At 46.2% G+C, this 26,452-nt stretch overlaps 3 protein-coding genes and 1 long non-coding RNA gene across 5 annotated transcripts in view; all 4 read left to right on the forward strand.

Moving 5' to 3' along the window:
- Positions 1–26,452, forward strand: part of LOC149434948 (uncharacterized) — a 120,662-nt gene that overhangs the window by 59,273 nt on the left and 34,937 nt on the right. The window lies entirely within an intron of this gene.
- LOC149434952 (uncharacterized) lies at positions 1,386–15,956 on the forward strand. Of its 2 annotated transcripts, XM_089663179.1 has the most exons (8): positions 1,386–1,410; positions 7,569–7,668; positions 10,445–10,497; positions 10,586–11,383; positions 11,472–11,558; positions 11,645–11,710; positions 14,547–14,611; positions 15,152–15,956. In XM_089663179.1, the coding sequence occupies exons 4-8, from the start codon at positions 10,681–10,683 to the stop codon at positions 15,650–15,652; spliced, it is 1,422 nt and encodes a 473-aa protein (XP_089519305.1). In that variant the 5' UTR covers positions 1,386–1,410; positions 7,569–7,668; positions 10,445–10,497; positions 10,586–10,680; the 3' UTR covers positions 15,653–15,956. The 2 variants fall into 2 exon arrangements, with proteins under 2 accessions (XP_089519305.1, XP_089519304.1); XM_089663178.1 differs by lacking the exon at positions 1,386–1,410 and having other exon boundaries at positions 7,258–7,668.
- On the forward strand, positions 21,146–21,742 carry LOC149434953 (uncharacterized). Its single transcript, XR_016308590.1, has 3 exons — positions 21,146–21,325; positions 21,412–21,535; positions 21,652–21,742. It is a non-coding gene; the product is annotated as an uncharacterized LOC149434953 (long non-coding RNA).
- LOC149434954 (uncharacterized) lies at positions 21,808–22,309 on the forward strand. The gene is made up of 2 exons (XM_089663159.1): positions 21,808–22,035; positions 22,157–22,309. Exons 1-2 carry the CDS (start codon positions 21,808–21,810, stop codon positions 22,307–22,309), a joined length of 381 nt encoding a protein of 126 aa, XP_089519285.1.

The raw sequence follows: 26,452 nt of genomic DNA on the forward strand, positions 1-26,452 counted from the left end.
GTCATTTTGTTTTTCCCACTCCATTTTATATTCCATGTTGATTAATTGTTTTGTATTATAACCAGAATGAGTTAATGAAAATATGCTATGTCAGTTATGTATTACAGAACTATACTCACAAAATTCTTCTATCTTTTATCTTAGCTTAGCCTTGGTAGAGACGGTGAAAGTATTCAACTATTTCTTTGTATTAACAAGCACCTGTTTCTGTTATGATACAATTAAATGTCAAATATTTCTGTTCCATGAGAAAATAATTGTTTGTTACTTATAACTAATTACAATGCCTGAGAAAGATCATGTTCACAGCCTTGAAAAGTATCTAGCGAGATTCTATTGTATGTAGCAGATAAGTTTTTATGTAATATTATAGACATTCCTTATTCTTGAGAAAGTTAACGCTATATTGTACTATATAAGAGAGTTTTCGTTGTGGAATAAATTAGAAGTTTTTGGTTACTTATAAGACGGTCTCATGTGTGATTACTTGTAACCAATGCTTCTCCAGGCCTGAGGAGACAGAACGAGTGACAGAGAACTTAGACCAGGGGTCTAAGGGTCAATAGAACCAACAGGACACATTGGTTTTTGCAGGCTGCTGCATGAGGTTCTTTCCTATTTCTGGTTGTTTTTGGGACCTGTTGGCTTGTTGTCCTCCCCTCATGTTCTAGGTGGGACATCCCTGTTAGTAAGGAATGTAAAAGATGTTCTGTGTCCTGTGATGTGCAACAAAGAAAATGACATTTTGTGGTTTACCTGTAAAATCCATTTCTTGGAGTCCCTCAGGAATCCCAGAGATCCGTCCCCTCCTGTTATGGGCTATGGCTTGCTACAAACCTTTCCTATGTCAGAGATCTGCTCTACAAGGGGACGTCCTGTCTATTGTTTGCCAATGTCCGATCACCTGTAGGTGGGCATAACAGTGTTAGGAAGGATTTATAAAGATGCTTCGTGTCCTGTGATGTATTCCAAGAAATGGATTTTACAGATCATTGATGCCATTTGTTACTAAGAGACAGGAATTGTTTATTGCTGAAGGAACCCCTAGAAACCTTTGGAGGAACCCTGGCTGAGAAAGGCTGGACTAGGCAGTCATATATTTCTGTCCCCCTTGGTGGGAGTGGAGGTGACCCCTCTATAAGGATCTACAGTCCATACACACCCAGCACAAGGCCGGGGTCACACTACCAGACGCTTCTCGGGGCTGCAGTTCCTCTGAGCTCCACAAGGTGGGGATCTCACTTCTACCCAGACAGGAAGTCTCTATGGAAGACAGACAGGAAGTGATGTCAGGCACAGACAGGACGTGATGTTAGGTACTGACAGGAAGTCTCTATGGTAGACAGGAAGTGATGTCAGATACAGTCAGGAAGTAGAGAGGAGACGTTGGTGGAAGTGGCAGCAGAGGAGGTAATAAGATGTTATGTTCTCTATACACCCAGTAACCCCCCAGCATGTCTGTCCTCTTCCTCCATAGTCATGTCAATCCTCTTCATCCATAATCCTGTCTGTCCTCTTTCTCTATAGTCATGTCCGTCCTCTTCCTCCATAGTCACGTCCGTCCTCTTCCTCCATAGTCACGTCCGTCCTCTTCCTCCATAGTCACGTCCGTCCTCTTCCTCCATAGTCACGTCCGTCCTCTTCCTCCATAGTCACGTCCGTCCTCTTCCTCCATAGTCACGTCCGTCCTCTTCCTCCATAGTCACGTCCGTGCTCTTCCTCCATAGTCACGTCCGTCCTCTTCCTCCATAGTCATGTCCGTGCTCTTCCTCCATAGTCACGTCCGTCCTCTTCCTCCATAGACACGTCCGTCCTCTTCCTCCATAGTCACATCCGTCCTCTTCCTCCATAGTCACGTCCTTCCTCTTCCTCCATAGTCACGTCCGCCCTCTTCCTCCATAGTCACGTCCGTCCTCTTCCTCCATAGACACGTCCGTCCTCTTCCTCCATAGTCACATCCGTCCTCTTCCTCCATAGTCACGTCCTTCCTCTTCCTCCATAGTCACATCCGTGCTCTTCCTCCATAGTCACGTCCTTCCTCTTCCTCCATAGTCACATCCATGCTCTTCCTCTATAGTCACGTCCGTGCTCTTCCTCCATAGTCACGTCCGCCTTCTTCCTCCATAGTGGCTTTTATCCAGCAGTGGCCACACATGGATGGAAATGTGAGCGATCCCTGCTGAACCAGCTGAATTTCCATGGATCTATGGTCACCTTCAGTGACTTCCTCCCCTCCCCCTCATCTCCTTCATGATGGAAGTCATGCTGAGATCATCTCCCATTGGCTGAGCAATATTCTCATTTGTCTCTCAGCTCCTTCTTGCTATTCCTCGTCCTGCCTGTTGTTTCCTTGGATTGATTTTCTGTGTAGTGACCCCGGCTTGGTCTCTTGGATGCGCTCGTCTGTTGCATGCCCTGACCTTTCTCCTGATTCCTGGATCTCCTCCTCATCTCTCCTCCATATCCTCTTACACAGCTTTTCTCCACACCTGCAGTGACCCTGGGGGGAGGAAACTTGGCACCAGCACGCCGCCAAATCCATCCCCACCATTAGGGGCTCTGGAGACAATTGTCTGCTATTTACACTCCGTTCCTCCGCCCGTCACCTGATCACATGACAGCTTACTTCCACAGATTCCGGACAGATTTCTGGATGGTAAAGGTCAAAGTTCACTCTTCAGTTTAGGAGAGGTAGGACGCACCCAAGAAGAATGATTTGGTTTGCATGGGAGCCTCATATAGAGGACCCCTCAAATCCCCCCATCCAAATGTCCCTCCATCCAGAATCTATATGTTCTATGACATCACACTGACCTCACCGCCCCTCCCCCAAATGTCCCTCCATCCAGAGTCAGAGAATCCTATAATATCACACTGACCTCACAGCTCCTCCTCCCAATGTCCCTCCATCCAGAGTCAGAGAATCCTATGATATCACACTGACCTCACAGCTCCTCCTCCCAATGTCCCTTCATCCACAGTCTATATGTCCTTTGACATCACACTGACCTCACAGTTCCTCCTCCCAATGTCCCTCCACCCAGAGTCAGAGAATCCTATGACATCACACTGACCTTACTGCTCCTCCTCCCAAAGTCCCTCCATCCAGAGTCAGAGAATCCTTTGACATCACACTGACCTTACTGCTCCTCCTCCTATAGTCCCTCCATCCAGAGTCAGAGAATCCAATGACATCACACTGACCTCATAGCTCTTAGGAGGCATCCTGGCATCCTCAGTAGCAAAGTTGAACTGCTTGTCATGTGTTGTATGTAATGTCGCCATAATTGACACATTTTTAACCTATGGAATGTGGGGGTCCTGTGGGGGGAAATATTACCTCAGACTGAAATGGGGCTTTAATAAAATGGGGACTTGAATGGTAAGGTGAGGAGGATTCTGGGAATATCATTTGATTTTACTATTTGTGTTCAGATCTAGAGTTTAAAAAATCTATACTGGACGAAGGTATGTTTCCCTTCGCACCATCTGGCCAATTGATGAATCTAAAATATATAACCTTTACTCAAACATATAAACAATGTATCTCAGCTGTAATTGATGGCTTTATATAATCCCATTTTAGATGAAGTGACGGCATACAAGGAGGTCCTGTAGTTTGATCAGAAGCCTATCAGCTTGACTCTATAATCTCTGTTAAGGAAATGGAGTTCCCCCCCCTGGACAAAACTAATTGGATTGTATAATCTATCTTGTTACATATATGTAATATGGGTACACTCATCCACAGGCCTGAATGTCATCCTCTCGTGGATAAGCCCCATACATCACCATATCCAGAAAAAATACCTCACTGTCTTGAGGAATGCAAATGATGCTTTGTAAAATGCAAACCTCTCCAAAAAAAGGGAGCGGAGTGATTACCATGTGCATTGAAAAAGTGTTCCCAAAGAAAAAAAGAATCTCTACGTTTCACTCCAGAAAACAGCTTTGTCAGGGATACAAAGAACCAAAATAGGTCACATAGAGGTTGGAAGTTGTGCTCAGCTGCACACGGTGGCACAATGGCACCTATCATTTGTTTCACCTCTATATATAGAGATGATCATCAAAATGCCCCCCCATCACACACAAAAGGAAGGAAGGTAAATCCTTCATTAACACCATGAGGTGCCCTTGATCCTAAACGGAAGATCCATTCTGCAAAAGACATTTATCTCGGCCCCCTTTTCTAGGACCCAGATTATATTTGTCAATAATCCAAAAGTCTAAGAGATCCGGCTTACCATCATGTTTTTGTATCATATGTCCTGCTACTGGTCTACCCTTGTTTGGAGCAATATCACTCACATGTTCAAGAACTCTTCTCCTAAAGGGGCAAATTGCTTTTCCTACATATATTAGGGGGCATGGGCATTTTAAAGCATAAATCCCCCCTCTGCGCTGCAATTATAGCAATCTCTTATTTTAATAATCTCCCCAATTTTAGGAGTAACAAACTCCTTGGTATTGCTGAAGAAAGTCCGTGCCTTACAGTGACCACACCTGAAACTACCTTTTGGTTTCTCAGGCAGCCAAGTGTGTTTCATTGATGATTTAGAGGTTTTTTCTAGATGACTATGTACTAACATGTCTCTCAAATTCCTCCCCCGTCTGTAGGTTATCTTGGGGTCTGTAGATAGGATCTGTGATAGATATTTGTCCTCACACAAAATGGTCCAATATCTATGATGTTGAAAATCTGCCCTGATTGATTTGAATATTTACCTATGATACGCATGCCTTGCTGGTCATCCACTTTTATGTTTTTCTTTTCTTTTTTTTGTATAATCTGTTTTTATTAAAGATTTTAAAAATAGAAGGTAAAGAAACAGTAAGGATAAAGACACACAGAAACATATAGGGCAGATATCAATATTAGAAAAGGTTCCAATAGCAGACCCAGCGTACAATGATGTAATACAAGTATAGGTCCAGCACATAGTACAGTACAGATGACATGCCACATACCCCCCACCCGCTGTTATGGCAGCGAGAAGCTTCACAAAACGTATCACCCATAGATCTGACCGCCACGCAGGAGCTACGTCTCTGCTCGAGGCCAGCCAATCTCAGGGCGAAGGATCAAACTTGCCCCCGTATACTTCAAACTTAGACAGTAAAAATACCATTATATAGCACAAAGGGCATTTGCAGAAACTCAGCACTCGTGTGAGAAGGCGAAGCATATAAAAATAATCCAGAGAAAAGAAAAATAAAAGAGGGGAACAAAAGAAAGAGTACTAGAGGCCGTATAGGGCCAGTAGAATAGGAATAGTAACACAGGATTGAGGGCACGATGCTCATGCTGAAACAGGAGGGGGACAATTCAGGGAGCAGAACCTTGGAGAGACCCACCACATGGCAAGCTGGCCATAGAGTTTCTGGGTCTAGGCATGCAGAGGAATACCAGCTGGGGGAGGGGGGGTCTGGAAGCCCAGATGGGGGACCCAAGGAAAGGATTGAGAATTGTAGAGAGCCCATATCTGGAGGAGAGTCAACTGGGTCCTCTAATTCCATAGAGTAGTACAACCACCCATCCCAAATGCCATGAAATTTCTCAAGGTTGTTTTTGACAGTATGGTTCCAGCGTTCGGCCTGATAGACCCTTTCAACCTCTTGCTTCCACTCTGCTACTGTAAGGCATCTACTCTGCTTCCATAGGCATGGTACTAGGCACTTAGCAGCATTCAAAAGATGCAGAGTAACACTATGTTTATACATTTGGATTGAGGAAGGGGTGCCATGAAACAGATAGTGTAGAGGGGTGAAATCAATAGGTTGAAAGGTCGTTTTCTGGATCCAGGGGGAAATATCCCTCAAAAACTTTTGAATCTTGGGGCAATGCCACCAAAGATGTAAAAAGGTGCCTTCCTGAGGACACCTCTGCCATCATGTGTTTTGGAACTAATGGATAAAGCATTGTAGTAGCAATTATGGCAAACCAGAAAACTCCAGGCATGGACTTGAGGAATACAAATGATTTATTAAAAACAGCGCTGTTTTGACCCAGCCGGGCACAAGCCTGCAAAGCTGAGTGAGTTATAGAAAACTTCTTACAAGCGTATATACCAATGATTACGTCACAATACATACATTCCTCTTTCACTTTCTATATTTTCAACAGGGTTCCTAAACTCTGCAGAATAACCTTGGACAGCAGCTGCAGATAAGAATACCAGCTACGAGCCAGTACACAGTATTCACAGGAAATAAGTGAGGAGGGACTATGAGCCAAAAGCCTTGCAAGCAGATACTGAAGTGTGGGGTCTTGTGAGCTACTATGGTGTATGCTAAAATATTTAAATATTACCAATACTGTGTGGTAAAATCAATACAATAATAAGATTATCAGAAAAATTGTGTAAAGAAATATGAGAAAATGAGTGGTTCGCTTACACTATACACATCCTCATACCATTGTGTCATAGAATATAAAGTCAGAAGTGGTGTCGTGCTTCACTACCAATTGAAAAAATGTAAATAAATAAATAATAGTCCAGCTTCAATAGAGTGTATATTATGCACACTTTCGAAGCTGGACTGTTATTTATTTAATATTTATTTATTCACATTTTTGCAATTGGTAGTGGAGCGCGACACCACTTCTGACTTGCAAGCAGATCCTGTTAGAAATGTTACGGTTTAAAGGGGAACTCTGCCATATCTGGGTGCTACCACATTCCCCCCTTTGATGCAATCGTAGTGAAAGTTTGAATGAGATAAAGCATCACCAATTAACCACTAACTACCCAAATCATAAGGGTCTAAGGGCAGACTTACTGATCTTGGACATCTAGGGGTTGATATTACCACATGGCCATTACATGGATTGCAGTCTTACTATTGAACAGCTGGATAAGCTAGGCAAGGACTAAAGGCTGGCGTCATGACTTTCCTCTCCCCATGTTCCCCATGTTACACAACTCCACTGAGGACAGTCATTTCAGAATTCATTATTGCAGCCATTTCCTCGCTTCCCTAAGCAAATATACTTATCATTTGCCAGGTACTCCCTTTCCCATTCTAACCCCCCCTCCGCAACCTTTCCTGGGGGAATAGTTTAGGTTAATAGCAGAGCATACATCAAAGATCCGGCTCGCTGCAGCATTGGGATTGGTTATCAGGGTACGGTTTATCAGCTTGCCTGTGGAGCTGTATCTCCATATGGTCAACCAGGTTTTAGTGGGTCTATAGGTGGGGTCATAACAGGTTACCTGGTTCCCTACAGTGCACATTGAATACATTGTTTCATTATGTACACAAGTGTCAGTCATTGTTCCCTCACCTTGATAATGAGGATGCCATAGTAACATTCTAGTGGTTACAGATCCTACTCTTGTAGTCTCCATACATGGGTCACATGACCTGCCCTCCCCCCTCTCGTTCTAGTCAGGGTTATTACTATGGCTACCAGCATTTTATTAAAACATTTTTATCAGGCATCCTATCGGTGTATATTCCCATCTTGTGCTGTTCATTGGCCAGTCAGCTTCCAGGTGTGACTGGAGCAGAGCTGGAATTCTTCCTTCTGGTCTGATTGTAACCTTTTCTTCCACCATGTGTAGACTCAACAGCTTCCAGGTGTGACTGGAGCAGAGCTGGAATTCTTCCTTCTGGTCAGATGTAACCTTTTCTTCCACCATGCGTAGACTCAACAGCTTCCAGGTATGTGCTGAGAGCAGGGCTGGAGTCCTTCCTTCTGGTCAGATGTAACCTTTTCTTCCACCATGTGTAGACTCAACAGCTTCCAGGTATGTGCTGAGAGCAGGGCTGGAGTCCTTCCTTCTGATCTCTTTGGTCAGCTTCAGCTTTAAGGGGTCTTGAGGGTCTGCTTTACTCAGCCAGGAATCTGTGATGATCCCACAGATTCCTGGCTGAGCAGCTCGCTTTGCTCTGGAGTGATGTATCCAGGGGGTCACCTTGGCCACCTTGATGGCTGTGGGAGTGGATAGAAGAACAGTGTAAGGACCTCCATCTGGGCCCTAAAAGGATTACGTTCCACTCCTTTACCCACACTGCATCTCCTGGTGCAAAAGGATGGATGGGGTTGGACAGGCGTATGGGGAGTTTCTCTTGAACCCACTTCCCTATATCCTTCATGTTCTCCCCCAATTTCTGTAACAGTTCATGGTTCACCACCCTTCCTATCTGGTGTAAGTCTCCCTTGATACCTCCAATGATGGGTGGGGGCCTACCATATAGTACTTCAAAAGGGGACAAATTTGTCCTCTTTGTTGTAGTACTCCAGATTCTCAACAAGGCAATGGGCAGCATCAAGGTCCACTTCATTTGGGTTTCCTGACAGAGTTTTGCCAGTTGTAACTTTAGGGTGCGGTTCATTCTTTCCACTTTTCCAGATCTTTGAGGCCTGCATACAGTGTGTAGTCTCCAAGTGGTCTTGAGTATGGCTGCAAATATCTGAAGGCAGAACAAAGTCAGAACCATTGTCTGAGCCTATGGAGGAGGGATCTTCATATCTAGGGATAATTTCCTGTATTAGGCATTTGACCACTTCTCTGGTAGTTTCAGTTCATATAGGCCAGGCTTCCACCCAGCCTGAATAGGTGCAGACGGCCAGCAGCAGATATTTATATCCTCCTGAAGGGGGCATAACAGTGAAGTTGACCATTAATTCTTCCATTGGTGAGGCCCTACTGCTTGTACTCTGGGAGTTGGTACAGGCCCTTGTCTTGGATTGTTTCTGGTGCATTCCACACATCTACTGGCTGCTGCTTGTGATTGCGTGTATAGACAGGGAATGTAAAAATATCTCTCTAGGGCCTTTTCAATGGCTGTTTTGCCTGTTGTGTGTTCCCTTGTAGAATTCTGTCACTAATTCAGTTGCTACAGTAGCTGGAATGACAATTCTTCCATCCTGCAGTTGATACCACCAGTCTTCCTGTACTTTCCAGGTTCAGTCTCTATCCATTCTTGTTCTGCCTTTGTATAGACTGGGTCCCATTCAGAGAGTGGTACTGAGAACAGAGGGGCCATAATCTGTTGTGGGGACCACTGAAGTGCTGCCTCTTTGGCTGCTTGATCTGCTTTTCTGTTGCCTTTGGCCTCCTGGGAGTCTCCCTTTTGATGAGCCCTACAGTGTATTACTGCAACTTCCGAGGGGGCCCATACTGCTTCCAAAGTGTCTAGTATTTCTGTCCCATACTTGATGCTCTTTTCCCTGGATGTGATGAGTCCTCTTTCCTTGTACAGGGCTCCATGAGCATGAAGAGTCAGGAAGACATACTTAGAGCCCACATAATCATTCAGTCTTAGGCCTGCAGCTAGTTGTAACACTCAGGTCAGGGCAATTAATTCCACTTTTTGTGCAGAGGTCCCCTGTGGTAGGGCTGTTGCCTCAATCACCGTTTCCTGTGTGACCACTGAATAACCGACATAGCGGAGTCCATCCTTTACGAAACTGCTGCTATCAATGTAATATTCAACATCTGGCTTTCCCAAGGGACTGTCTCAAGTCTAGCATAGACTTCATCCATTACCTGGAGGCAGTCGTGTATTAGGGGTTCTTTTGAGGTGGGGAGCAGGGTGGCGGGGTTCAGAGTGTTAGTCTCTAAATGGATTTGAGGATTTTCACACAGGATGGCCTGGTATTTGACCATCCGGCTGTTAGTAAACCAGTGATTTCCCTTATAATCCATCAATGCCTGAATGTGGTGTGGAACTCCTGACATAGATCTCTTGACCCAGTGACAACTTGTCCGCTTCGGCCACCAAGAGGGCTGTTGCTGAGATAGCCCACAGCCAAGGTGGCCAACCTTGAGCTAGTGTCCAGTTTGGAAAGGTACGCCACTGGCCGACATTTTATAAAAAATTTTTTTTCACAACTCCGAGTTTATTAAAAAAGTCATATAAGGACAATTTTTGTTGGGGATAATTTACTTTTTGAATATTTTTTGATTATTTATTTTATTCTTATTGATTTTAACATATGATTGGTTAAACACTGTGGTCATCTAGTAAGAAGGAGCGCTGCCTTTTTTTTTATTTATATGCACACCTAGTTAAGGGTTAGGTGAGCTGCTCTTTCACATTTGCATATTAATTTGCACATTTATTGGTTGATTGATTTTTTGTGGCTCTGTCCATATTCTAATTCTCTTAATGTGGTGTTTGTCTGGCCAAACCTAGTATTTCTTCCTCTAGACCTGTTAATGTATCACCTCCCACGTTGGTTGTGTTGGCATTTTTTACTTGGCTTTGGGGTCCCCCTCAAGCAGGCCCTGGGCTTTCTCTGGAGGCCATAGACCTGACCTTTGGTCTTATGTCCTTTTCCCCATTGCAGATTTTGTAATACTTTGCCCCCCCCCTCCAACCCAGGCCAAGAGAGCCATTTGGTTGTCTTGGTAAGTGTGGCCCCCACCAGGGCATGTGCTGTAGTTGGAGCCAGACACCTATTGCCCTTTTGTCTTTTTTCTCATTGCAGGATTTTGACGTATCTGCCCCCCCTTGGGCCAAGAGGGCCAGTTGTTTCTTTTGGTAAGTGTGGCCCTTCCTCCAGGGCATGTGCTGTCTTTGGAGCCCAGACAATTGACCCTTGCCCTTATGTCCCTTTTTTCTGTTGCAGATTTTCACACTAACACACGGACATCCTGCCACTTAGGACCTGCTGCTTCTGCTGCAAACAGCACCTAGTCAGACTCACTGCCCACTTGTCCTCCCATGGCACCCCCAAGGAGGCAAAGAGTCCAGGGTTCCAGGGGGGGTCATGGTGCCAGGGGGGATACTAGGCCCCCCACTGGCCATGATGCCAGGGGGGCTACTAGGGCCCAGGGGTCCACTAGGGCCAGGGGGGGCATGGAGGGCCAGAGGTCTGGCTATGATATGAGAAGGTCACAAGCTGGTGGCAGAAGGGGCCAGGCTTCCTTCAGAGAAGAGGCGGAAGCTGAGCTGAGTACCTCACCTGGGTCTGATGCCTCCCCTTTGAGCCCAGGAGAAGGGACATCAAGGGCAGGCAGAAGGTCCCGGTCCAAGCCCAAGTTTCCACCCTTCTCCCGCGATGAGACCTGGGCCCTGGTGGTTGCTTATGTAGAACGGGCTGAACGCATCTCGGGGCACAGGTCCTCCCGCAGTGGTCAGGCAGCAAAGGACCGTCTGTGGAAAGAAATCATGGTGGCCGTAAATGCAGTGGGCAGGATGTTACGCCGGGACCTCAAGAACGTGAAGAAGCGTATGCGTGATCTGAGGCGGAGATTAAAGGAGAAGCTGACTCTGTGGGCTCAGCAGGGGCATGTTACAAGGCATGGGGTGGACCCTGACCATCTGCAGGTCCTGTCTCAGACAGAACGGGCACTTCTGCCAATCATTAGCCTCAACACGATTGTTGGGGTGAAGGCTCATGGAGATAATGATGATTGCCACAGTGGTAAGTACACCACACATGTCCATATTGTGTCTTCAAAGTTGTGTTATCTTTAACATTTAACATTTGTTCATTTTGTGTTGTGTTGTAGCCAGTCCCGAGGCAGGGGCAGCCCCAGCCAGCCCATCAGAGGACAAGCCAGATCACGCATACGCTGATCCAGAGGTGTTCCCTCCTGGTAAGTACTCATTGGGAATGCCCCCCGTAATGTTGAACAGGCTGCTAGAACATCAAACATCTCACATGTCAATGTCCTATTCACAGCACAACATCAGCAGGAGGAGGAGGAGCGGCTCCCCCCACTGCAGCCAGGAATGGAGGAAGATCTGGGTATGTATTAATGTGCTTGTCTACAACAATCATAATCACTCAGGATGAGCCAATGAGCATCCTCTTAGGAATGCAGAACAAACCAATGCTAAACTCTGTGTGAACACAAATATATCTCCACAACACGCTGGATTTCTTTGGGGTTCCTCACTGTATTGCGCTCAAACCCCTAGAGAAATCAATGTGAAAAACTGTTACCACACAGAAATGTGTCTAATCCCTGCCAAATGTCCTGGGACCAGTTTCCCTGAACCATGAAAAGCAGGTAACCCCACCAAACCAAATGGGGGAACTAACTGATGAGAGCAATAAAGTTCCAAACATCACTAACTAGCTGACATCTCCTGAGCGTTCCAAATCAGACTCGCCCTCGCAACTTCACAACTTCTCCCAGACACAAAAACATTCCACGCATGTAAACACATACATGTAATCTGACCGACGTCAACATGCTCAACTCTGACAGTCCCAGAATATCCAATGTGTTTGGTGTTTAGTGACATCATATATCATGCCTGCTCAATATACAGGAAATGATCCACTACAGGGACCCATCACCTCCCAATCGTGCCGCTCACCTTCAGGTTTGAGCCACACAAAGGGAAGGTCAAACACACTTTGGCCACCACTATGGGTGGCAGAACTGGCAACATTCCTCCACTTCACTTGGAATCAGTAAGTCTCATTTTAAGGCCGCAGGTCTCCAGCCAAATCCTTGTTAAAATTAAAGCCCAGAAGAGCTCATGATTGTTTACATTTCCATTCAATGAGTTTATTGGCCCCCTTAAGGATGCTGATTTCCAGAGAAGTGTTTAACCACTTGTCACCCGCACTGTAGCTGTCATTTGGCTACAGTCCAGGGAGGGCATCCTATGACATCCTGCCAGAACACGCCCTCCCACATGCCCCTGGGGGTGCACACCCAGCCATCTCAGGGGTCGCTGTGTTCTATGGACACAGCTGATCACGTGATGTGGTAAAAGGCCAATCACAGCGGCCTTTTACCACGTGATCACGGCAGATTACCAGTAAATGCAGTTGCCGGTTATCGGCTGCACTTTCCTCATGCTGTCACAGTGGGAGGAAAGTACTGCAGATAACCGACAATTGGCAGAGGACGGATCGGCACCGATCACCAGCTCACTGATAATCATTGACCTGATGATCAGAGCCCAGCAGTGCTGCCAGTCAGTGCTGCCTATCAGTGCCACCTCATCAGTGCCCATCAGTGCTGCCTATCTGTGCCACCCCATCAGTGCCCATCAGTGCTGTCTATCAGTGCAGCCTCATCAACACACATCAGTGAAGGAGAAAAATTACCTGTTTGAAAAAGAGAAACAAGGACAAAAATTTTTTGATTTAAAATTTTTAGCTCTTTTTTTTGTTTATAGCACAAAAAACAAAACACCCATCAGAGATTAAATACCACCAGAAGCAACCACTATTTGTGTGAAAAAAAGGATAAAAATGTCATATTGGTACAGTGTTGCATGACCACAATTGTCATTCAAAGTGTGACAGCGCTGAAAGGTGAAAATTGTCCGGGGCAGGAAGGGGGTCTAAGTGCCCTGTAGGCAAGTGGTTATAAAAGCCGTGCTGACACTGCTGGCAGTGATGTCTAGTGGGCCCCTCTCCTGACTTGTTTCATCATGTGATCTGGGACTTCAGCATAGGAAAACTTGAGGTCAACATCAAGAAATGTAGCTACTCACCCAATCATCAAGTTCCAAGTTACGGCGACCATTCTCCCATTGCTCAAAATGTAGAGGCCAAATCAAATACATACCAAGACTGAGAATTCTTGGGGCCATTTTCCCGGAGTCCAAAAACCCAACCAGATCCAAATAAAATTACACAAAATTTTCATTTTTCTAATTCTTGAAAAAGGAATCCCCAGGGGCAAATCATTGGCCTCTTATGTAAACTTGGGGCCAATAATTAGACTGCTTTGTTTTGGCACATCACATGACTAGCAGGAAGATCTATTCCTTTGCCAGACTTATCCACCGAGAATCTCGGTGGAAAGCCCAAAAGGCATCATAAAGACTAATCTATAGTTCATTGACAAATACACTATATTGCCAACACTGCTGGGATGACTTCCTTTCCACACACATGAACTTGAATGGCATCCCAGTCTTAGTCCGTAGGGTTCAATATTGAGTAGTCCCGCCCTTTGTAGCTCAGCTTCCAATCATCTGGAAAGGCTGTTTAATGTTTTCAGATACAAGATCCAGTAACTCTGAGATTGCCACATGAGTTCATTATTTTCTTTTTCACATTGAGTTTGCAGGAGACCTGCGGTTTAAAAGTGATTAAAGGAGTTTTGGATGCATTGCTCTTGCTCTCTTCAGATCAACAGTTTTATCAACAATTCTTTTGGGTGCATTTACATGCATTTGATTTTGGGGAACATTTAGATTTGATCCGACCTCTTTTTTTCCCTGGGTGACCCTTCTATAACCTATTGAATCCTTTTTGGAATGTTGCCTTAATGACAAATGTTATATATTTTGTTTTGATGTTTGAAGCCCATGGTCAAAATGGCTGCAGTAGCTTATGGGCATAATGGAGCCATCCAAACACATTTGCCTCCTTGTTTGGCAGGAAAGGTGGCCCCTCATTCTTGTGGCCCCTGCTCCTGAGCCTTACCATGCCTCTTTCTACTCCCTACCAGTCTCCTGGGCTGTGGCTGCCAATGTTCTATTTGTCTGGATAAACTTGGGTGAAGAACATACCAATGAGCAATCCCTCAAACCTTGGTCACAAATGTCACATCATACATACAGCCTAACTAGTATCTGTTACTAATCATCATCTTGAACTCTATTTGCAGATCATCTTTTGCCCCTGGAGGCCCCAGCTGTTGGAGTGGGAGAGGAATCTGCATCTGATGTTGGGGTACGGGAACTGCTGTAATGGGGTGGGGGAGGTACAAATGCATGTTGCATGTGTATTTGGGAAATGTCGTGCTTTTTGTTTTTGGTTTTGTGGTGCAAGGAAGTTCAGGCACTCCAAACTTGTGTGAAATGCCGTCACCTCCACCTGAGTTGCCTGAACCTCCGGTAAGAGATGCTAAAGATGTTCTCCCTAATGAGTCTCCCATTTAGAGTATAACTCCGTTCCTGGCTGGGCAGGATTTGGCAACGTGATGTGTAACTTACTTTTTTTGGATCATTGCTTAGTCAGGAGCTGGAGGGAGTGATGTGCATGTGACAAATCAGCAGGAAGGGATCAGTCTGGGTAAAGATGCCAAACCATTCATTTCAGTCAAATGCTGATCCAGTGTAATGTGTCAGGGAAAGGCATTCACCAATACCTGGTCCTAGGGGTGGGACAAGAACATGATCTAGTGTTTGGTGTCAGACGAGCCCCCTGTCCTACTGTACACTTGTGCTGTGTGTTAAACACTCTTTCATTTTTGTTTGTTTCTCCTTGCAGCCAACATTGGAGGCAGCTGGATCGGCACCCCGTCCACCTGGACCCAGCCCCCTTCTCAAGCTTGGGGAAAGGCTGGTGTTCAACATGGAGAGATTATGGGAGCAAAGGAGGCTTTCTAATGCATCCAGTAATATAGAAAGGTTACTGGTGCTCCAACATGAAACCCTGCTTGGACTTGTCACCTCGGTCAGGGATCAGACTACAACATTGCAGGACCTTAGTCATGATATCCGGGCCTTATGTCAAGCAGGGGCTGAACAAAATGCACCTTCGGCCAGAGGATCCCAACCCCTGTGCAGTAGTTGTTTGGGGCCAATGCCAAGGTTGCCACAGAGTTTCCCTGCTGAAAGTGCCGGGGAAGCAGCAGGGGAACAAGCTTTGGAGGTGCCGATTCTGGAACTACCCACTCTGGAGCAGCCCCCTCAAGAAACCCCACCTGAAGACCAGTATGACTCCTTCCCCATGGATCCCTCTTCTGCACCTTCCTCACACTCCCCTTGACCACACCCCCACTTTCACACCCACTCCCCTTGTTTCTACACGCCCCTCCTCTCAATCCCGTTTCCACCCTTACCTTCCACGTCCTGCCCACTCTCCTCAGCCCTCAAATGCCCCTCCCCACATTCTCCCTGTCTTCCATTCCCCCCATTCAGCCTCTCCCCCAGCACTCCCTCCCCACCACTCTTTCCCAGCCCCCCCACACACTGTACTCCCCCAACCCTCACACCCTCCCCCTCTGCAGCAGCAGCCTCCTCCTCCCCATTCATTTTGTATGTTTTTTGTAATAAACATTATTTGGAAAGTAGCAGAACGTGTCTTTCAAATTGTCAGAAATGCATTTGGGGTAATAATGGTGACTTGGTCATGTCGGGAATCCAACACAGGCGCTTTTCTGAGTATGGCTACCAATAATTCCAAATAGCGAACACTAAAAAAGCAGAACTTCAGAAAGAAAACTAAAAGGTGGCCCTTCCAGAGGCATTGGTGGTTAGACTCTTTGGCCTTTCTGCTGCTTTCACCTGGTGGTCTGTCCTGCAAATAGTTTTAGCTGTTCCCCATCACACAAGTTCTCTGGCACATGTAGCGGTTGGCCATTATCTGCTAACCATTTGGCTGCCCCAAGGGAGCTTAGAATTCTCAGTGGACTCTGTGGGCAAGGCTAACGTTCCCCAATATGGGAACACACAATATTGCAGCTTGTTTTCTAAGTGTCGGCTAGCTTTTGTCTTTTTGGGGTGCTGATTTTGGCCAAGACTCCTGCATGGAACACTCACCCCCCCCAGAGACTGACACTGCTGTCCAAATATGTTCCCTGTGCTACTTCATTGACACACACTATACAAGAAGTGTGTAATATCCAGGACACCAGGCGTGACACCAGGACACAACTTACACACAGTAAGCCTGCCAAGGAATGCTAGAGACACAGAAAAGTTGGGAGATAAGAAGAAGGCCTTCTGTTGTTTGGACTATCATTATGCTGGACTAACTGGACCCAGACTAAGTTTGCTTTACACCCCGTGTAACATCTTGCCCTGAGATTGGTTGGGGAGCATAGGATCTTTAGCTGCCTGATTCTAGACGTGTGTGCCTATGGAATTTATGTGCCCAGTGGACACTTGTTCCTCACTTCATTCCCTCCCCACCTCTTGTTGTCAAAACACTGACATGTGGATCCAAGTGGTATGTGTGGAGCAGACAGACAATTTGCCCATTAGGGCCCCTTCTTTTCTGGGGGACATTGCATGTAACTGGTCTCATCCATAACTGATAGTCCTTCCAAGAGCAGCTTTCAAGTCATGTGACTTCTGTGTAATGCCAATCCCAACTAGAGATGAGGTGATGGGAGACATCTTGACAGAGTTGGGCCACAGGATCCCCCCACACATTGTCTACTTGGCTGCACCCCCTTTTGTCAGTCTGCAGAACTACACCCCACCAAGCTATGTAGAAGTCCCTGGATGGAATGAAGAGCTACTCCAAACATGAACAATGTAACGTGAATGGAGTGTTCTGTGTAAACTGTTGCAGCATTTCACAAGAGGAAGCAAACCAAGATTGGGAGTAGCTGCAGACAGCAAGCAGACAACTTCAATCTTTATGTATCCCAGCTTAGGATTGAAGGAGCTGGTTTACCTCTCGGAAACATGCAATCCTATCTGCTACAGTCCTAAAGCTGGACTTGCCAGAAAACACTTCGTTTGGACATTACCAGAAATTCCAGGTAAGCAAGATTGTCCAGTGCAGCTGGAGCTAGCAGAGTCCTGCAATGCTTTAGGGACATGCAGATCAGCTCCAACTGCAATGAAGAAGATTGCCGACCTGCAAAGGGTGAAGAAGGCCACAACACAGGGCTCTGTCCAAGAGAAATAGAACATTTATTACCACAATCAATAGAAAACTATAAAACATCATAAAAATTGTAACTAAACTAAAATTGCTGCCTGAAATAGGCTCCAAGGCTGGGCTGGTCCTCGTCTGGTTCCACCTCCAGGGCTTGCTCCAGGTCCTGGATCCAGCGGCACATCCAGCCCAGGAGGCCACAAATGTCAGGATCGGGGAACAATGTAGAAAAAGCCAAACAAAATGTATTATCTGTAATAAAAAAGGAGACAGACTTGCTTCACACAACAACAGCATGCAATGCTTGTCTACCTTTGTCCATTATCCTGAAAGCACTCTGTGCTGTTGTCACCTCATAATTGGAACACAGAACTTACATTTCTTGCCTGGATGATATCATGGCCCAAGGAGTGAGCTTGGAATCCTTAGTCCTAGATTACCCGCTTCCCACCCGCAATGTACTGTGGCCAGGCGGCAGCTACAGGCAAAGCAATGTACTTGTACGTCACTCTGGCTGTACTAACACAGGAGGCACATCACACACCCGAGCCGACACACAGCGCTCCCCTCCCCCGACTGCTGTGTCTGGCGGATACAGCGAAATGAAGATCCCAGTGATTGTGACCCGGTGATCATGTGATCTCTAGGTGATCCCAATGTAAGCAGCTGTTATGAATCAATCTCATTCATAACAGCTCTGCTTCTCCTCCTAGTGAGCTGTGATTGGCCCACAGCTGTCACATGATATATGGGGCCAATCACAGCACCCTGTACCAAGTGACCAGCTCCAACCAATCACAGATCATTATCTTGAGCTGTCAAAAAGCTAACTTAATGACAGTTGATGAATGAGTTCGGTTCTGACAGCAAGCTTTGCATTGCAGGAGAAATGACCATTATTTCTCCTGCAAAGAAAAGTGTGGAAAAAAAAATCCCTGATCACCGCCCTCCCCCCACAGTAGTACAATGGTTACTATGGTAACATCCTACTATTCTGATAAAAGTATTAAAAAAAAAAGTTAAATACCATATTGAGAATTTTGTTTTAAACATTTTTAAGGTTTTTTTTAACTACTTGCCAACCACTTACCTGCATTTTGTGGTCGAGCAGCAGCTCTTAGCAAAGTGACGTAATCTGCATCACTTCCTGTTTTGGGGTGTCAATGCGCCTGCACCCCCCGCTGCCCCCCCGGTCAGTCCAGGGAGAGAAGAGAGAACACGGCACCGAGTAAAAGCACCACTACATTGTACACACACGTTAGATTAGCACATTTAACCCTTTGATGTCCCCGTCACCCAGCCAGTGCCATTAGTACAGTGTCAGTATATAGAATGTATCACTGATCTCTGTATTCCTGCCACTAGTGACATCACATAGTGTCAGGGTCAGTAAGCCCCTCCCAGCCAGGGTCAGCTGGCGTTAGATTGGCCGCACACTGTCGCACTCACGCTATAGGTCGCTGATCACCGCCATTACTAGTATAGTGTTTGTACGGATCAATATATTGATCATGAACAGAACTATACTAGTGCCGGCTTTGTATAGTGTCCCCAATACTCAGTGTTAGCCGGATCGGCCCGGTCACTGCCAGCACTAGTGTTCATCCCCTCCACTGTTCTTCACAGAAGATTTGTACCAATTGTGGGCCAAGGCAATTTATACACCACAATACATGGCGACACCCAAATTCAGCTCTTGTCACACAATTCACATGGAACTCTATCACCGTTTATGAAATTAAAACATTTTTGGGCCGAACCCCCAACATGGACATTACAGAAAAGAATGAATTGCAGTCATATTGGTCCGCAGACCCGATTCATCGTATGTCCGTGTTCTCTGCTGGTACATATATGTCCAACATGGACCAGCAATGTACTGGAACGTCGCTGGACTTGGAGTGGTTATACCGGGAGGATGCTTGCAGCTACAGGCACCATTCTAGTGCTGGTTTATTAGCTGGTGGGCGGCTTTCATGTAAAAGTAATCCTAGTGGCCAATTAGCTGCAGAATTGTTTTTACGAACAGCGAGATGGGACATCATTATAAATGATTTCCTATAGCAGCAAATCTGATGAGATGAATGAAGTGGGTGTAAAGTGGAAGCAGTGGATCTGCAGGGAGCAGCATCTTGAGCACAAAGCACTTTATGTTGTGGATGGATTTGCACACGGTTCAGTTTCCTTCATTTATTGATAAACCCCATAAGACCAATGAAGTGGGTGTAAAGTGGAAGCAGTGGATGTGCAGAGAATAGGATTTGGAGCCCCGAGCTCTTTATCTCTGAATGTCTCCACATATTTGTAGTGTATTTGTGATGATTTCTGTGCACACACAATAGGACAGCGCTGTGACACATAATGCTCTTCTAGATGACAGGGAATCCTTCCCTTTGTTACAGCAGCAGTCCGCTAGAAGGTTTTTGTAGGTTTGGAGTTGTTACACATAGCGCGGGTTTTATCCATTTATAGTGATGACATCATTGCCCAAATCTGGGGGTCACCAGCCATTTCCACCCTTTACTCCCAGCTGGGGGGCTTTGTATCCATATACCAGATGTTCTACAGGACTAAATCTGCAATCAATGTTACTGCAAAATCAAAGGGGCCAAAACCCCTCCCCCGAGCAGTCATATATTTCTGTCCCCCTTGGTGGGAGTGGAGGTGACCCCTCTATAAGGATCTACAGTCCATACACACCCAGCACAAGGCCGGGGTCACACTACCAGACGCTTCTCGGGGCTGCAGTTCCTCTGAGCTCCACAAGGTGGGGATCTCACTTCTACCCAGACAGGAGGTCTCTATGGAAGACAGGAAGTGATGTCAGGTACAGACAGGAAGTGATGTCAGATACACTCAGGACGTACTAGGGAGAGGTGAATCAGGAGGAAGTAGAGAGGAGACATTCCTGGATCTGGCAGCAGAGGAGGTAATATGTAGATGAACCCCTTCAGGGGGAGGAGTTGATGATAATATATTTGCTCCCAAAGCTGGCCTACATGGTTCAGTTTTATCGTTCAGCCAGCGGGATGACCAGAAAAACTGAAACGATTCCCCCATCCACACATTGGAGGTGGATGGGGGAATCCTCCCCGCTGCACTCTTGTATTCTGACAATGGGGGGACTCCTCCGCTCTCTGAATACACGGATCAGCACTGAAGCTATTGGCTGCAGCCGCTGGGGGAGTGGCTTTTATCCGGCAGTGGCCACACATGGATGGAAATGTGAGCGATCCCTGCTGAACCAGCTGAGTTTCCATGGATCTATGGTCACCTTCAGTGACTTCCTCCCCTCCCCCTCATCTCCTTTATGATGGAAGTCAGAGAATCCTATGACATCACACTGCCCTCACAGCTCCTCCTCCCAAAGTCCCTCCATCCAGAGTCAGAGAATCCTATGACATCACACTGACCTCACAGCTCCTCCTCCCAATGTCCCTCCATCTGACATTTTTCTGATGCTCTTAGGATGTGGGGCCCCTTGGTATCCTCACATGTAAAGTGGGACTGTTGGTCCTGCGTTGTATGTAATGACATCAGAATGCTGCAACAAGCCTATACCCTGCGTAGTGTGGGGGTCCTGTGGGGGGGAATTATACCTCAGCCTGAAGTGGGGCTTTAATAAAATGGAGACCTGAATGGAGAGGTGAGGAGGATTCTGGGAATATCATTTGATGTGACTATTTGTGTTCAGATGTAGAGTTTTCCTCCTGTGAAGTCTGGAGATCATATGACATCACATTGCCTCCACCTCCCTCCCTGATAGAAGAGAGAAAGAAGAAGAAGATTCTAGAAGTCACCAGAGAGATCACTGAGCTGCTGACAGGAGAGGTGAGCGGTGCCGGGAATTCTGGGACATTCTCCAGTAACAGACAAGGGATGTGTCTGGATGGTGACTGTATCATTGTGTGTGTCAGGTTCCTATAAGGTGTCAGGGTGTCACTGTCTATTTCTCCATGGAGGAGTGGGAGTATTTAGAAGGACACAAGGATCTCTACAAGGACGTCATGATGGACAATCAGCCGCCCCTCACATCACCGGGTAAGAGGAGACTTTATTGTAAAGGAGAGAGCAGTACGGAGGATCCACCTAGATCCCCCATCATCTGATAAACACATAGAAACAATGGATTCAGTCAGTGTGTGTGTTTCCTACAGATGGATCCAGTCATGGGAACCCACCAGAGAGATGTCCCCGTCCTCTGTATTCCCGGGATTCCACACAGGAAGGTCACACCATCCCTCACCATCATCAGGTAGATGATGACAATTATTGGTAGTTGTGATTTATACACAGCATGTTTGTTACAATGAATGTTTTATTATATCTTTCAGAGTGGAATCCTCGGGGATGAGAATATTGATGTTAAAGAAGAGTATAAAGAGGAGGATGAGGAGTATGGAGTGATGGAGGAGTTTTCAGAAGGACACAAGGATATGATGGAGCCACCTAATACCAGGAACCCACCAGAGAGATGTCCCCGTCCTCTGTATTCCCGGGATTCCACACAGGAAGGTCACACCATCCCTCACTATTACAAGGTTGGTGGGATGGAGCATCCAGACCATGGACTCATAGAGACAATGTGTGGATTGTGTGTGATGTCACAATCATAAATCTTACATTTTACAGATGATATTTTCTCTCATTTCCTTGATTTAGAGTGGAGATCCAATCGATATAGAATTTGAGGTGAAAGCAGAAGAAGAAGAGGCGTATGTGAGGGATGATCAGCAGTCTATGGAGGAGGATGGAATAACGGGGACATTTATAGAGGAGGACACTCCTACAGAGATCAGCACAGGTGGGTCATGAACACTAAATCCATTCCTCCACCCATACTGCTCACTGATTGGTCCAGAGTAGGGCGGGGACTGGGTGATATCAGCCTGTAATCCCCTGGTCACTTTCCTGAGCTGTGTTCCCCGTCCTGTATTCCTGGATTTCTCTCAGATAATCTTCCTTCTCTGTGCTGCAGACACAATTTATGTATCTAGACTGGATTTATGGAGGTTCTGGGGTTCAGCTGGCAGCAAAATGTAGATTTTCAGCACAGGAGATACTCTAACTAGGCCCCTGGGGCATATGGTTTGAGTCTCCTTCCCCATGCCCGGGTCTAGTAAGATCTCTGACAGATCATTTCTCCCAGGGTTCCTTGCTCTGTGGTCTGCTGGCTGTGCCGGGTGGAGGGATATGTCTGTAGTGTCTCAGCCCCAAGTCACTGAGTGCAGTCTCAGGAGATGGGAGGCAGCGGTGTGGGATCTCTGCAACTTGTCTACAGTAAACATTTAATCTTCCACTGATTACTGAATACAAATATTATAAATTATACAGTGCAGGGGTCAGTACTCATATTGCACATTACATACTCCTGACCCCTGCACTATATACTCTGTTGTACATTACATACTCCTGACCCCTGCAGTCCATTCTTCATTTTGGTTGTTCTCCCCCCATCCTCACTCTCTGACCTCTGGTGGGGCTCAGCCCCGCTGTTCTTCATGACTAAATCATGGAGTAAATAAGGAAGTGCAGTACTTCTTGTGTTGGGAAGATGGCGATGAGTGATAGAGGGGGTGGGGACCCTCGTCCTATAATCCCCTCATCACTGTCCCTCCTATAAAAGACAGTTCTGGTTGTTTCCTCACTCTCTGACTAAGGTCCATGAATAAAGAAATGACCTGGTAGGAGATCAGAGGAGCCATTTCCTAGTTCCCTTGAGGGTGGAATTGTAAGCTCCTCGGAGACCAAGCTGCCTGATGTGGGCGGAGTCCTGGTTTGGGGGAACCAATCAGCTCCTGTCTAGTAATCCTCTTTGTCTTTGTATTTTAGTCCATGGCCGGGAGATGAGGAAAACCTCCGAGGATTGTCTCACTTTGTCTCCAGACTGGAAAGTAGAAGATGAGGACATCACACAGTATAGTCCAGGAGAAAACCCGGCTCCCTCCAATGTCCATCCGGCACCACCCAGTGTAGATGGACCATCGGATTCCTCGTATCCTGAGGAACCTCAGACTCTGCGGGACTGCGCCGGCCGTCCAACAGGGAAGAGCATCTCCTGTACTGAGTGCGGGAAGAGGTTCTATTATAAATCCCATCTTAATGAGCATAACAGATCTCACACGGGTGAAAAACCATACGCCTGTCCTGAGTGCGGGAAATGTTTTTCACAAAAGTCTAATCTTAAAACACATCAAAGGCGTCACACAGCTGAGAAGCCATATTCCTGTCCTGAGTGCGGGAAGGGTTTCCATTATAAATCGAAACTAAATGAGCATAAAAGATCTCACACAGGTGAGAAGAAACATTCTTGCCCTGAAGATGAGAACATCACACAGTATAGTCCAAGAAAAAATCCGGTTCCCTCCAATGTCCATCCGACACCCCCCAGTGTAGATGGACCATCGGATTCCTCGTATCCTGAAGAACCTCAGACTGTGCGGGATCGGGCCAGCCTTCCAACAAGAAAGAGCTTCTCCTGTACTGAGTGCGGAAAATGTTTCAATTCTACATCCAATCTTAATGTGCATAAAAGATCTCACACGGGGGAGAAACCGTATTCCTGTCCTGAGTGCGGGAAATGTTTTTCACAGAAGTCCAATCTTTACAATCATCAGAGATCTCACACGGGTGAGAAGCCGTATTCCTGTCCTGAGTGCGGGAAATATTTTTCAGACAAGTCCAATCTTTACAAACATCAGAGATCTCACACTGGTGAGAAGCCGTATTCCTGTCCTGAGTGCGGGAAATGTTTTTCACGGAAGTCACATCTTTCCAAACATCAGAGATCTTACGCAGGGGAGAAGATGTATTCCTGTCTTGAGTGTGGGAAATGTTTTTTACGGAAGTTGCATCTTTCCAGACATCAGAGATTTCACACAGGGGAGAAGATGTATGCCTGTCCTGAGTGCGGGAAATGTTTTTCACGGAAGTCGCATCTTTCCACACATCAGAGATCTCACACAGGGAGAAAGCTATATTCCTGTCCTGAGTGTGGGAAATGCTTTTCACAGAAGTCAAGTCTTCACACACATCAGAGATCTCACATTGTGGAGAAGCTGTAATCCTGTCCTGAGTGCGGGAAATGTTTTTCACGGAAGTTGCATCTTTTCAAACATCAGAGATTTCACACAGGGGAGAAGGTAATGCCAGAAACATCATGGGATGCAGAGGGAATTCAGAGTTAGACAGCAAGGCCCATGAGAGAATGATATTCAGGGGTCATTCGGAAGAGGGTCCAGCAGGACCACGCGTGGGAAAATTTAGTTGGGTTGTCCTGAGATGAAACAATCAACTGTTCCATCTCAGCAATTCTACATAGACGTATGAGCCAATCTCGCACTGTGGGGGGGTGAACAGACCCCCAGAAGACCGGTAGGCAAAGTTTAGCCACGTTGAGCATATGCATAGCCAGAGATTTGAAATATAGACGTTTGGTAAACGTAGAGTGGTGGAGGAGGAGTTGGGCCGGAGAGAACTCAATATCAAGAGTAGATACCGAGGAAGTAATCGGATGTACCTCCTGCCAAAAGGGCTGAACCATAGGGCAGTCCCACCAAATATGAAGAAGAGATCCAACAGAAGCTCCACATCTCCAGCAAGTGCTAGGTTTAGATGGATAAAAATGATGGATTCTAGAAGGTGTATTGTACCAACGTGTCGCCAACTTGTATCTGTTTTCTTGAGTCGAAACATTCAAGGAGCACTTATGAGAAAAGGTAAAGATTTGATCCCATTCAGAGGAAGAAAAGTCAGTGTTTAAGTCTCTTTTCCATGCTTGGCAGGTCAGAAGAGAGTCAGAGGTTCTATCACCAAGAAGGAGCAGATATGTACATGACACTAGATGCCTCCATGTCTCGGCCTTTGAACAGATTAACTCAAAAGAGGTGAGAGGGCGGACCCATTTATGGCGATATGCGGGAGAGAGAAGAAAGTGCCTAATTTGAAGATAAGACGGAAGGGGAAGGAGTGATCTCCCATAATACTTGTCAAGGAAGAACAAGACTTCAGCTGACCTTTGTGACAAAAATGGTTCGCCAATACTTGACTATGTGGCCAGTGTGCTGATGGAAAGGACTTGTGCATACCTGGAGGAAAGACCGGATTGAGGCGGAGAGAAGTTAGTGGATTGGGGGCATCTGAAATGGAGGCCAATTTACAGGCTAAATGGAAGATTCTAAGGGAAAGTCCGATAATTGGATGTAGGAGGAGGTCTTGAGGAATGTGTTTGGGCAGGAGCCACAGGATCGATGCTAAGGGGGAGGAGGAGCAGGAGTGTTCTAGTTGGACCCACGCTTTGGTGGTAGAGTGAATATTCCAATTGATTATCCTTGTGAGATGGCAGGCCCGATGGTAAAGTTGTAGGTCTGGTAGTCCAATCTCTCCTTTGGATTTGGGAGCACAAGTTGAGAGAAAGCTATGCGTGGGTGCTTGTGATTCCAGAGAAAGAGAGAGCACAATCGTCTGCATGAGACAAAAAAGGCGGGTGGTAGATGGATAGGTAAGGTTTGAAATAGATAGAGGAGGCGCGGGATGATATTCATTTTTAGTATTGCCGCCCTACCTAACCAGGAGAAGCATGGGCGATGCCACCTACTTAGGTCTGTTCGGATGGCACCAAGGATTGGAAGGAAATTTTTGATGTAAAGATCAGAGAGGTTACTCGTAAGCTGTATTCCCAGATAGGTAAGGGGGTCCCTTTCCCATCGAAACGGAAACTGTGACTGACAAAAGGAAACCAGGTCTGAGGGAAGAGTAATGTTTAAGGCATAGGATTTGGAATGATTCATTTTAAGATTCGAAATGTATTGAAAGAAGGACAAATCTTTAAGCAGGTTGGGCAAGGTAATCCGAGGCTCCGTCAGAAACAAACGAATGTCGTCTGCGTAAGCAGCAAGGTTGTATTCCTTATTCACCACGGAACTACCCCTGATATCCGGGTTCAAGCAAAGTTTATGA

Source organism: Staurois parvus, unplaced genomic scaffold (assembly GCF_062004578.1).
Source record: "Staurois parvus isolate SC_StPar_1 unplaced genomic scaffold, SC_StPar_1.0 ptg001636l, whole genome shotgun sequence".
Classification (NCBI taxonomy): domain Eukaryota; kingdom Metazoa; phylum Chordata; class Amphibia; order Anura; family Ranidae; genus Staurois; species Staurois parvus.

Bases quoted from the DNA above. Each gene is read 5' to 3' on its own strand.
- LOC149434952 (XM_089663179.1), top strand. From the start codon at position 10,681: ATGGCACCCCCAAGGAGGCAAAGAGTCCAGGGTTCCAGGGGGGGTCAT. The intron at 11,559-11,644 runs GTAAGTACTCAT...TCCTATTCACAG, and splicing joins TCCAGAGGTGTTCCCTCCTG to CACAACATCAGCAGGAGGAG. The intron at 11,711-14,546 runs GTATGTATTAAT...CTCTATTTGCAG, and splicing joins AGGAATGGAGGAAGATCTGG to ATCATCTTTTGCCCCTGGAG.
- LOC149434954 (XM_089663159.1), top strand. From the start codon at position 21,808: ATGTTTTATTATATCTTTCAGAGTGGAATCCTCGGGGATGAGAATATT. The intron at 22,036-22,156 runs GTTGGTGGGATG...TCCTTGATTTAG, and splicing joins CCATCCCTCACTATTACAAG to AGTGGAGATCCAATCGATAT.